This window comes from Mobula birostris, chromosome 2 (assembly GCF_030028105.1).
Source record: "Mobula birostris isolate sMobBir1 chromosome 2, sMobBir1.hap1, whole genome shotgun sequence".
Classification (NCBI taxonomy): Eukaryota; Metazoa; Chordata; class Chondrichthyes; order Myliobatiformes; family Myliobatidae; genus Mobula; species Mobula birostris.
In genome coordinates this window covers 116,322,646-116,336,046 of record NC_092371.1, presented here as the reverse complement: position 1 = coordinate 116,336,046, position 13,401 = coordinate 116,322,646, and the positions used below count along the sequence as shown (strand labels likewise).

The 13,401-nt window shown below is 38.5% G+C and overlaps 1 protein-coding gene across 9 annotated transcripts in view; it reads left to right on the top strand.

The window, feature by feature from the left end:
• LOC140190211 (sodium/calcium exchanger 1-like) overlaps positions 1–13,401 on the top strand; it is a 237,587-nt gene that overhangs the window by 188,918 nt on the left and 35,268 nt on the right. For all 9 annotated transcript variants that reach the window (XM_072246818.1, XM_072246793.1, XM_072246784.1 and 6 more), the window contains one exon: positions 9,415–9,690. In XM_072246818.1, the coding sequence (XP_072102919.1) occupies positions 9,415–9,690 (276 nt within the window). The remainder of the gene's footprint in view (positions 1–9,414; positions 9,691–13,401) is intronic.

Below are 13,401 nucleotides of genomic sequence, written 5' to 3'. Positions count from 1 at the left end.
AGGAGAGTGGGCAAAGAAATGGCAGATGAGATACAACGCTGACAAATGTACGGTTGTACATTTCGGAAGAAGAAATAATCGGGCAGATTATTATTTAGATGGGGAGAAAATTCAAAAATCGGAAGTGCAAAGGGACTTGGGGGTCCTCGTGCAGGATACCCTAAAGGTTAACCACCAGTTGGATTGGCGGTGAGGAAAGCGAATGCTATGTTGGCATTCATTTCAAGAGGAATAGTGTATAAGAGTAAGAAGGTGTTGATGAGGCTCTGTGGGGCATTAGTGAGACCTCATTTGGAATACTGTGTGCAGTTTTGGGCCCCCTATCTTAGAAAGGATATACTGATGTTGGAGAGAGTTCAGAGAAGATTTACGAGGATGATTCCTGGAATGCAGGGGCTAACATATGAGGAGCATTTGTTGGCGATTGTATTCATTAGAGTATAGAAGAATGAGAGGGGATCTCATAGAAACATTTCGAATGTTGAAAGGGTTGGACAGAGTAGATGTGGAAAGGCTGTTTCCCTTGGTGGGTGAGTCCAGGACAAGAGGCCATAGTCTTAGAATTAGAGGGTACCCAGTTAAAACAGAGATGAGGAGAAATTTTTTTAGCCAGAGGGTTGTGGATTTGTGGAATTCGTTGCCACATATGGCTGTGGAGGCCCGATCATTGAGGATGTTTAAGGAGGAGATTGACAGGTATCTAATTAGTCAGGGTATCAAGGGATATGGGGAAAAAGCGGGAAATTAGAACTAGATGGGTGAATAGTTTAGCTCATGGGGGAGCTGCGGAGCAGACTTGATGGGCCGAATGGCCTACTTCTGTTCCTTTGTCTTGTGATCTTGTGATCTCGCTTTAACTTTAATGCCCATTTGTCTTTCCACCCAAGCCGAAATATTTCTGCACCATCTAACCACCTTGTTACGCATTTGGGCTGTCCTTAATTGCCTACATTCTAACTATAGGTACTTAACTTGCGTAAACTGCCATCAAGTTGTTTTAAACCACAAAAGTACTATAATAACTTAATGCATATTTTTCAAAGATGAATATATAATTATTGAAGTATGTTGCCCTCCGCTAATAACTTAAAGATAATTTTCCAGCTAATAATCTTGGCAAACCTAAATGGCTTGACCATAGCAGTGTTTTCAATTATGTGCACAAACTCTGCTTTTCACCTCCTATTCACTTCAGTTATTTGTTGTTCATGATGCCTACTTCTAACTTAGAAAAATTACTTCAGCTAATTAAAGGCTTCTCTGATGCAAAAGCTAATTCTTTCTATTGTAGCTGGAGGCTCTGTATGAATAAAGCAGCTTGATTTAGGCAAAAGACATCTTTGTCCCTTTGTACACTGCAATTTAACTTTCTTTCAACAGGGATGATGCAACTGTTTTTGTGGTTCTTTGTAGGCAACTTTTTCAGAGTAGATAATTTTACCTTTTGCATTAAATTTCCTAATTCCACTTGACAGATTCAGACAAAGGGTTCTGCCAAGTCAGTTCTGTATATTGTAGATGGAGCGCTAGATCTTCTATCCATACACCGAGTAGACAGTAATTGGAGAGAGCCTCTGTAAACAATAGCCATTGCCACAAAGTCTGGAAAAAATGTTTCATTTGTTCTCAGAAGCTTATTACCAACAGCAACAGGAGAATAAAGTCATTAGTATGATTTCAGGACTGATAATTCTGTCTCCAAGCTTAATTATTGATTAAAGTTACTAAGTTTAAAGACTATTATTTCACAGTGACCTCACTAAAGTAATGAAAAGTGTGCATGGGGGTGGGGTGCAGTTTGAGGTGGAGTCACAAGGTTGCAGAGGAAACATGAAAAGTTCTTACCTGCACCGTAGACTGTACATTTCCTTCCATACGTGCTACCTGACCTGCTGAGTTCCTCCAGTTCCTTAAGTATGTTGTTCAAGATTTCCAGCATTTGCAGTCTCTTATGTCTCAATATGTCAACAAATTGAGTTGCATAATACTGTTTCTGTTTAGCATTAAAGCAACTGAAAATCGATTTTTGTTTGGAGTGAAATGTACAAAGATAATTTCAAGAAATACATTCAGCACCTTGGTATCAGTTAATCTTGCCACCTTTTTTCACATTTCCTTTCCTGACCAGACAATGTCCTTTGGCTGATCTCATGCTGAATAATTGTGAGTCCTAAACTCACCCAAAATCAATCATGTCTCAGGTTTTTCAGTAATGGGCAAGCAGTGTTGCTGTGCCTCTGATCTTGAACATCAAGTTAATTTATCTTGAAGCAAAACCTACTGTGGGAACTTCACAATAATTCACACTATCAACTTTGCCTACTAAACCACACCTGCAACCAAGATGCTATCAAATATTGCCATTAATTTGCTGCAGAAGGCAATGGAGGAAGAGATAAAGATTGAGGAGGGATAATAATAACTTCTACCTATTTGTGTAATTCACACTCGACAATGTTTCTTGATGTTGCTCCAAAAATGTATCTCGCCTATCAACTTGTGCAATTTGGCATTGGTATATGCTTGTCTTCTCATGAAATCCTTTGGCTCTTTTACTCTATTAGGGGAATTATTTTTTTTTTTAATTTGTTTGCTCTACTTAATCCTAGTCACCATTCACCATAATAGCTAGGATTTCCTAGTGGCCACAGCCACTTTAATTCCACTTCCCATTCACATTGACATGTCTGCCCACAGCCTTCTCTATTGCCAGATTGAGGCAAGACACAGTTTAGAAGAATAGCACCTCAAATTCCACCAGATTGCATGAACATCGATTTTTTTTTTTTTTAAACTTCTGTTGACTACTCTCCTCTGCTTTCCTTAACCCTACTGGCTCCATCCTTTCTCTTTCCCCACCTTCTTGAGTCCCTTATTACCACACATATTCTTCTATCACCTCCTTCCCTTTATATCATGGTCCACTGTCCTGTCCTATCAGATTCCAACTTGTTCATCCCCTTATCACTTCCTTCTAGCACCTTGCATTATTTCCACTCTTTTCCTCTCCCCCCCCCCCAACTTGGATTCATCTATCACTTACCAGCTGTTACTCCACCACTCTGCCCCCCCATCCCACATTATTATACTGGCTGTGTCCCTGTTTCCAGTCTTATGGAAGGGTCTATATCCGAAACATCGACTACCCATTTCCCTCTACGTATGCTAACCTGCTGAGTTAGTTCCAACATCCACACTTTCTTGTGTCTTCCTTCCTCCAGTTATCAGCATTCTCATAGAAGACAACATCTGTGAAGGAACTCAATATTGTTATTTCCAAGATTTAGCTAACTGATGTCAAGTCAAGTTTATTGTCATTTAACTATATACATGTATAAAACATACATAACTATATAATGTTTATAGAAATGAGACAATGTTTTTCCAAACCAGGGTGTAAAGCACAATAATACACATAACACACAATAACTTTAAGAAGGTATGGATAAAATCTACAGATGAATCACACATATATAACAAACTAAAGCACGTTATTTTAAAATATTGTAAGCTACTGAACAGATTAATAGTTCGCATATGATGTGGCTGGGAGTTCAGAAGCCTAAAGGCCTGTTTCTCAACCTGACCGTTCCTATTTTATGCATCGTAGTCTCCTGCCTGATAGTAGAAGGTCAAAGAGGATGCTGGACGGATGGGTATGCTCCTTAGTAATACTAAAGGCCCTACATATGCAGCACTCCTGATAAATGTCCCTGATGAATCGATGGTAGGGAGACCCCAATGATCCTCTCAGCTCTTTTCACCGTACTTTGTAGGGACTTCCAGTTCAACGCTCAACTGCTCCCTCTGCAATTAGATACTGGACTTGTTACCACCAAGTCCACAGTCAGACCATGTTGGCAGCAATGTCTCTCATCCCATTATGCTGAGCACTGGCACTCCCCAAAGCTGTGTGCTCAGCCCGCTGCTGTTCACACTGCTGACACATGACTCTGTTGCAGGATCCTGCTCAAACCGTGTCATCAGGTTTGGAGGTGACACAACAGTGGCTTGCCTTATTAACAACAATGATGAGATGGAGTATCGAGGAGATATACTCTTCTTATTTCTGTTTAATCAGAAACATAAAATCAAGCATATAGATCCAAGAATTGTTGTTAAAATTTGTAACAGGAGTACAGCCATTATATGAACATAGGCAGAGGTACAGATTTATTTTGTTGTCAGATTGAAAATTTATACACAAGATAGAAAGAATATTGGTTGCAATATCTTTTGAAAGATTTTAGTAATGTTACAATTAAAGAGTTTGTGGTTCCTTTGCATTTCTAAATCATATATCTTGTAGGTGCTAAGTCACTATGGAATACCTTGGAGTTTTACTGTGTAATTTTTCAGTTTAGCACTCTTGCTAGTGTTAGTGGACATCACAGTCCATTTCTGAGGAATTCAATAGAATCATTATACTAGGTTAAATGTGAAACTCTAGTTAACTACCAGAATGTAATATTATTCTGTACGCTGTATCATTGTGTGGAAAGAACGGCATAATGGAGAAATTTGTTTGATGTAACTGATGGTGTAACAAAGGTTATTCATTTTGACACCATAGGTAGCTAAATTTTAAAAGCTTTCACAAAATATTAACATGTTCGATACTGCATGTTAGCCTTTACGTTTTTGTTTTTATTGTATTTTTGTAATATTTGGGCCTTGCTGAAGCCAGCTTTTATTGCCCATCTCTAATTGCCCTTGAGGATTTGTTGGTGAGCTCCTGCCTTGAACCTCTGCATACCTTCTGAAGGTACAGCCACGGTACTATTGAGGAGCGAGTATCAGAGTTTCAGTATGGTGATAATGAATAACCAGTGAAGTTTACAAATCTGGATGGTGTGAGAGTCCGGTGGACTTGCACTTGTTGATGTTTCTATGCACCTGTAATCCTCAGTAAAGTTACACATTTGGGAAGTGCTGTCAGAGAAGGATGGGTGAGTAATTGCAATTCGTTTCTCTGAAAGGTTACATTTCTGGCACTAGACACTTTATTCAGCATCGTACTGAAGTATCATGCTTTACGTTTATATTTAGTTCTTCAGAGTTGGACCTGTGGATAAAAACTAAGATTGGGAGAAAAGTGTTGTAAACAAATCAGTAAGTGAACACTGTATTACCCACAGCAAAAAACAAAATTACTCAGGCTTGGTTCAGACAGAAGTTTTGGACAGAAATAGTTTGTTTTGAATGGGTGGTCTTTATGTGCAATGGTCGTTTGAATCATTTTGTATAAGTTTGTTGAAGGTATAGTATCACAAAGTTTTGCACAGCTTTTGAAAAAGTCTTGTCGTCTTGTGTCTACTTGCATGATATTTACAACATGATGTTCAAGAACATTAAGACCAGTTTGATTACAATGAATAACCTTAGACTAGAGGTGTTATGGCTAATTATAGTGTACCACTGTCATACTGCAATCAGCTGATTTATTAATTAGTTTGTACAAAACTGTAAAATACTTCTGCTCAAAGTGATAAAAAGTAATTTTGTGTATCACAAAACGGTTAGTACAATTTTATAAATCCAGATTTTAATTTATCATGGCTTCAGGCAAACTTTGTTATCTTTGATGCCAATAAATTTGTATGTCATTTGATATATAATGAATAATATGCAATGCAGTTTCCCTAAACTACATTGTTAATATTATTAAAATCATCAATCCTTTCATGTAACTATAATGGACATTCATTTTAAATCCATGCCTTAGTAATTCAGATAAAGAACTTCATCTTGGATATAGTATTTTCAGTGCTAAATTGAGACAAGTTTTCCAATAGTAGGTTAATTTTTCAATGTGTTTTACAATCTATGATTTCCATGCAGAAGTAAATCATAGCAAATACCAGAAATAGTTCTAATTATGTAATACTTCAATTAATATGAGCCTCATGATTGATTAGATTATCATAAACACGAGGGATTTTAGAGGTACTGGAAACCCAAAACAACACTCACAAAATGCTGGAGGAACTCAGCAGGTCAGACAGCATCTATGAAAATGAATACACAATCAACATTTCAGGCTGAGACCCTTCAGGACTGGAAATGAAGGAGGAAATGAAGGAGGAAGGTGCCAGAATAAAAACGTGGGGGAGGGGAAGGGGGACTAGATAGAAGGTGATAGGTGAAGCCATAGGTGGGTAAGGGAAAGGACAGGAGAAGAAGGAACCTGATAGAAGATAGTGGACCGTGGGAGAAAGGGAAGAGGAGGGGTACCACAGCGGGTGATAGACAGTTGAGGAGAAGAGGTAAGAGGCCAGTGTGGAAAATAGAACAAGAAGGAAGGGGAATGGATGGAAAAAAATTTGAGGTGTTGTTCCTCCACCCTGAGGCTGGCCTCATTGTGGCAAAAGAGGACTAAAACTGACAGGTCAGAATAGGAATGGGGGTAGGAATTAAAAAGGTTAGCCACTTGGGAAATTCCACTTTTAGGCAGATGGAGTAGAGCTGCTGGACAAAGCAGACCCCAACTTGCGCCGGGCCTCACCATTGTAGAGGAGGCTACATCGAGAGCACTGGATACAATAGATGACCCCAACAGGTTTGCAGGTGAAGTGTTGCTTCACCTGGAAGGACAGTTTGGGCCCTGAATGGAGGTAGGCAAGAAGGTGAATGGGCAGATGGAGGATTAGATTATCGTGTTTTACTCATGTGGCAATTGGCAAAGTCAGAATATTGTGTTTTTTTAAAACAAATTACCTTTCTGATATCATCCATTTAGTTAATTTATTTTTGGCATGTGGAGGTGCTATTGTATTGCTTATCAGGTTTTTATCAAGTTCCTTTTCCCTTTGCTTCACTTAATAAGAACTTCTGCCTTGCCTTTTAGTGGTATCAACCTAGCAAGTAGACTGGAAGCTGTTAAAATTATTGTAATGATAATGAATTAAAGGTCCTTTTTACCAGCTTCCCAGCCAGGGATCTGGCTATTGATGGGTTACCCTAAGTTTTTAAAAACATCCCACACATGATGCTCTTCCTCCAACATCTGCCTCACGCCTTCTCAAACGGATGGTTGATTTGAAATTATGCTGGCGTATCAAAACTATGCTTTCGCATTCTGACGCCCCCACACCCATCTGAAGATTGATTTTCCCAATGTCACAAGTAGCGAAGGAAAGACTTAAGTGTACCGAACCTGTGGAGTCTGTTCTATTGTTCACAATGCCTTGGATATCATTAGCCTGGCATGTGTTGTAACTAGGAAACTGAAGGTGGTTGGGAATTGGGGCTTAATTTACTCTCTGTAAAGTGAAACAGGCTGAAAGAGGATAAATAATAAAATTGATCATTTTTAGATCTCTGTCCTTGGACACATTGACTTGCAGATTACTTAACAATCCAGAAGTATTTATTCAGAAAATTGACATTGCCATTAATTATTTGTACCTTTATATTTATTTTAAGTGGGATTCTCAATTTATATCTGGTCCCAGTTTTACTGGGGAAAAAGGGCAGAGGTTTATTAAAATGGAAACCTCAACCATATGTCTTTCCTCATGATTGAATTTAAATGAATTAACTATCATTTTTGTAGCTTTACATTGAATTTTGTTTTACAGTTCAAATATATTTTGGAACTTTTCTAATTACTGAAAAGTGTAACCTAGCCACTGTTCTCTATAAAATGGCAGATTGCTACCAGTGAACTATTCCACCATCAGAAGATCTTAATTTCTTTTTCCATACTTGCCTTTGTCTGGCTCATTTGAAAGCACTTGCCCCAAAGTTAAAAATCCATTCAGACTTAATCACAATATTTGCTGATATGCCATTGGCTACATTGATTATGGATACTGTATTTCAGACTGATCACTAAACAAAGGTCCTACTTATCACAATTTCAAAGAATAGTAAGATCCCCTAGTATCCTGGCCAACATTTATTCCTTGAGCCGCATCATTAAAGCAGATTATTTCACTATTGCCATTTTGCTCTTTCTTGGATCTCTGTGTTTAAGTTGGCAGGTGAAATTACAATATTGACTAAATTTCAATGATACTTCAATGGTTTTTGTCTTTTTCAGGTCATCTATACTTGTGAAAGATGCTGTATAAATACTAAACATTTGCTCAATCATGTGATATTGATTACTAGTTCACTGATTTAACTTTATCAATACATCCTCAGTACTTATGTAGTCTTCCCAATATTTGTCTGCATAAAATAGTACATTAGGATCCATATGATTGTTGTCTGCCCAACTCCCACTTTAACTTGGTGTAGTCTTTCATTGATCCTATTATGGATTAATTGAGCATGCTTGCAAGAAGATGAATCTTAGGGTTGCATATGGTGACATCTATGTACTTTGATACCAAATTAACTTTAAATTTGTCCTCCTTCTTTTACATCAGGCTTACCTTTAAAATCATCCATGAATTGTCAAATGTTTCTAGCAACTCTGATCCATTGTAAATACTGAATCTCAATTAGAAATTCAGTCTGTCTCATATTTCATTAATACTATGTTTTCCATCATGTGAATTATGAAAAGCTTTCTACTATTACAATTTCACCCATAGCTAAATTTTTAAGGCATCCTAGAACAACTACTGTTGTTTGTTTGGGCTGAGGGCCACGGAATTAACTTTGAATATTAATTCATAAGCTTGTTTGCATGTTAATTCATGGTTAGATTCTTAACTTGTATTTAGTGTAAAATTTTACAGAATTGTTCCCTGTATAATTCAAACTAATCATCAGGTTTATCATTACAGCTTCTGGTTTTGAGAAATCCTAGATTACTTTTATTTCTTTGTGTTGCAGCTTGTATGTTAAATTTGTAGTGTTTTGATCTGTGGAAATGTGAATTAATTCCTTTATGATGACTAACTAATTCCTTTGTGTTTGTGCTAATACTGATTAGACTATTCATAATCAAATTAATGACATAATCTGTAGTGCTTTGTTTATGCTGCTCTTTGGTACTTAATTCCCACTATCTTTTATGACAACCATTGAAAATCTGAATTTCCTACACTCTAGCTCATTTATATCTATTTGATTGTATAAAAAAAAGACTTGAACATGGTGTAGTGAAGTCCTTGTTCATTCAGTAAACCTTATCAATAACATGTACTTTGGACAATGATTTTTGAAAATTGTGATAGGTAAATTACATGTTCAGATGCATCACGCCTGTCGTAAAAATTTATACTTACAAAGAAATTGTAAATGTGTTGTAAAAACAAATATTATATATTTTGATAGAATGATACTGAAATTAAAAAAAGCGCAGTGGGGGGGGAGGGATAATCACTACCCTTTCCCCGCAAAGCTCTAAATTTAAATCCAGAATTAATATGTAAATATTAACATACTGAATGATACAGCATTCACAGTGTTAACAGGAGCATTAGTCTATTTTTAATAATATTCTGCCATTTTCTGCAGGGGAAGATGATGATGACGATGAATGTGCTGAGGAAAAACTTCCTTCATGTTTTGATTATGTAATGCACTTTCTGACTGTCTTCTGGAAAGTTCTTTTTGCAATTGTACCTCCTACGGAGTACTGGAACGGCTGGGCCTGCTTTGTGGTGTCCATTATAATGATTGGCGTCCTAACTGCTATTATTGGTGACTTGGCTTCGCATTTTGGCTGTACCATTGGACTGAAGGATTCGGTTACTGCAGTAGTGTTTGTTGCACTGGGGACTTCGGTTCCAGGTAAAAAAAAACATATTAGATCACCCTAATTTTTATAAAAATAATATTGGATTTTTAAGCACTTTCTATACCTTTACCATTCTTGCAACTGTGGTATTTAAGAGTTATACCTGCTAATCTGTGGCTTTTGGCCCCTGACCTTTCTCTACACAAGTATAAATTTAAAATTAAGGAAATACAGTTGGAGATTGAAACTGAAATTGCAATGAAGGTGTTAGAATGCTAGTACCTTAAATTTACAATGGTGGCAATTCAAAATGAGAAAAATTCATTGAAGTATGCAACAGGTGAGTTTTTCTGTACTATGATCAATATGCTGCATGGAGCAATTATGTACTGATTGGGCATGATTTCAAATAACTTGATACAGATGAATATTTTAGAAAATGGTCTAATTGTTTAACACCAGCAAGTAGAAATTCAATGAATGCTATCTATTCTATTATTGCATCTTTATGACAGAATCTACAGAATATGCATCTGGATTTCTGGGATGTTTTCTGCAGTATGTTGACAAATGTTTGTCTAGACCCTTCTCTGTTTGGAAGTTAAAACTGTAGCAATTAATGCTGCTGACTAGAGATTTTTGTTTTTGCGGTGCTGCTTCACACTGTTATTTCCTGCTTATGCTTTGTGGTTTCTCCCAATTTTTGGTTCTTTGTCTATTCTCTGATAATATTTTGTGACACAAGCAATTTGGAAACTATTTCAAGTTGTGACCAAAGAGCAGTTGACAACAGATCAGTTTTTGACCTCCAGTTACGGGCAAGGAATGTAGGAGTAGGCAATTGCCTTTTTTCAATATTTTACAGCTTCAATTTTTATTTTGAAGATAATCAATTTCAGTCCTGAAAACTGCATTTGACTGAGCATTTAACAGGAATTCTGCAGATGCTGGAAATTCAAGCAACACACATCAAAGTTGCTGGTGAGCGCAGCATCTGTAGGAAGAGGTGCAGTCGACGTTTCAGGCCGAGACCCTTCGTCAGGACTGACTGAAGGAAGAGTGAGTAAGGGATTTGAAAGTTGGAGGGGGAGGGGGAGATCCAAAATGATAGGAGAAGACAGGAGGGGGAGGGATGGAGCCAAGAGCTGGACAGGTGATAGGCAAAAGGGGATACGAGAGGATCTACCCGGACCTCCTGTCCCATGATCCTCTCGTATCCCCTTTTGCCTATCACCTGTCCAGCTCTTGGCTCTATCCCTCCCCCTCCTGTCTTCTCCTATCATTTTAGATCTCTCCCCTCCCCCTCCAACTTTCAAATCCCTTACTCACTCGTCCTTCAGTCAGTCCTGACGAAGGGTCTCGACCTGAAACGTCGACTGCACCTCTTCCTACAGATGCTGCTTGGCCTGCTGCGTTCACCAGCAACTTTGATGTGTGTTGCTTGACTGAGCATTTGTAAGGTTGAAGAGCAAGCATCAGATCTTCTGGTTACCATGTAAGAGATGCATCCCTGTTGAAATTCTAAATGGCTTATCTCTGTTTTTAATTATACTGTATGCCTACTGCAGATTTGTTTTGGGACAATAGTAAGACATAGGAGCGGAATTAGGCCTTTCAGCTCATCAAGTTTGCTCCAACATTCGTTCATGGCTAATTGCTTTTCCCTCTCAACCCCATTCATTTGCTTTCTCCCCATCGCCTTTAGCACCTCTACTAATGTTGGGTTGTTGTTGACATGTTATTTTTCCTGTAGTTTAACTTCCCTATGGTTGATTATAATTTTATGTAATCACCTATATACATGTAATTGTTCAGTAAATTTTCTAGTGGTCTGTAGCTTTTGTATTATCTAGAAGTTGCTTTTTTTTAATTGGTGTCACACCACTGGAATGTGGCTATTTAATACATTAATTAACACTGGAATGTCTTGAGCTTGAGACGAATATGATTTCTTTCTTTGTCTTTCTTTCTTTATTTTTTTTTCTAGTCCTTGTAACACCTCATGAAATGGCAATAATCAACATAATTTATACCTCAGTCTTGACGTCCGAAGAACCTCTCTCTCACTCTCAAAAAAGTTGATTTCCGGGATATTATATATAATTTGCGGGGATCAGGGAGCCACTATTAATATGTGGGAGACTCCCACAACTTCCGGGAGAGGTGGGATGTCTGTGTTCAAGGACTCATAAGAGGATCTGAATAAATCCATCATGGTTGTCACAGACTTAATAAAAACAGTTGTAGAGAAATATGTCCACACAAAATCATTCAGAGTCTTCCCCAACCAGAACCCCTGGATAAACCATGAGATCCACAATCCACTGAGTGCCAGGTCAGTGGCATTCAGGTGTGGCAATCAAGTAAAATACAAGAGGTCTGGGTGCGATCTCCAGAAAGCCATCTCACATGTGAGTTGGCAATTCTGGACCAAACTTGAATCACTGAATGATGCTCGACACCTGTGGCAGGGCTCAAATGCTATTGCCTCTTACAAAGTGAAACCAAGCGACATATGTGACAATAAAGCCTCATACTCAGATGAACTCAATGCCTTCTATGTTTGCTTTGGCCGTAAAAACATGGAGGAACCATCACGACACACGCAGTCCCAGATGACCCCGTGATTTAAGTCTCTGAGGCCAACATAACAGCATCCTTCAGGTGGGTGAACCCATAGAAAGTATCTGGCCTAGATGGGGGGCTGGCCAATTACTAAAGACTTGTGCTGATCATCTGGCATAAGTGTTCACTGATATCTTTAACCTCTTGCTGAGTTAGTCTGAGGTACCCACCTGCTTCAAGCAGGCTTCAATTATACAGCTTCCTCAATGATTATTGTCCAGTAGCATTTTCATCCTCTGTGATGAAGTGCTTTGAGAGATTGGTGATGCAACATATCAACTCCTGCCTGAAAAGAGACTTGGATCTGCTCCAGTTTACCTGCTGTCACAACAGATGCCATTTCGTTGGCTCTTCACTCGACCCTGGAACATCTATTCAGTGAAGATGCATACATCAGGAAGCTTTTATCGATTACAGATAGGCATTCAATACTATCCCCTCGAAACAAATCAATAAGCTTCAAGACCTTGGCTTGAATACCACCTGTGCATTTGGATGCTCTATTTCCTCACTTGTAGACCCCAGTCAGTTTGGATTGGCAAAAACATCTCCTCCAAAATCTCCAACAGCACAGGTGCACCATAAGGCTATGTGCTTAGCCCCCCCCACTTGCTTTATACTTGTGCTTAGCCTCACGGTCATATCTTCAATGCCATATCTAATTTTGCTAAGGACACCGCTGTCATTGGCCCAAACAAAGGTGGTGACAAATCAGCATATAGGAGGAAGGTTAAAAATCTGGCTGAGTGGTGCCAAAACAACCTCTCACTCAATGTTAGCAAGGAGCTGATTATTGACTTGGGAGAAAAAAAAACTGGATGTCCATGAGCCAGCCCTCACTGGGGATATAGAGGCGGGGAGGGTCAGCAACTATAAATTCCTTGGTATTATCATTTCAGAGGATCTGTCCTCGGCCAAGCACACAACTACCATTATAAAGAAAGCACAGCAGCTCCTCTACTTCCTTAGAATTTTGCAATTGTTCAACGTGACCTTTAAAACTGACAAGCATCTATAAATGTGTAGCGGAGATTTTACAGCCTGGTATGGAAAATCAATGCTCTTGAATAGAAAATCTTACAGAAGGTAGTGGATATGGCCCAGTCCTTCACAGGTAAAGCCCACCATTGAGCCCATCT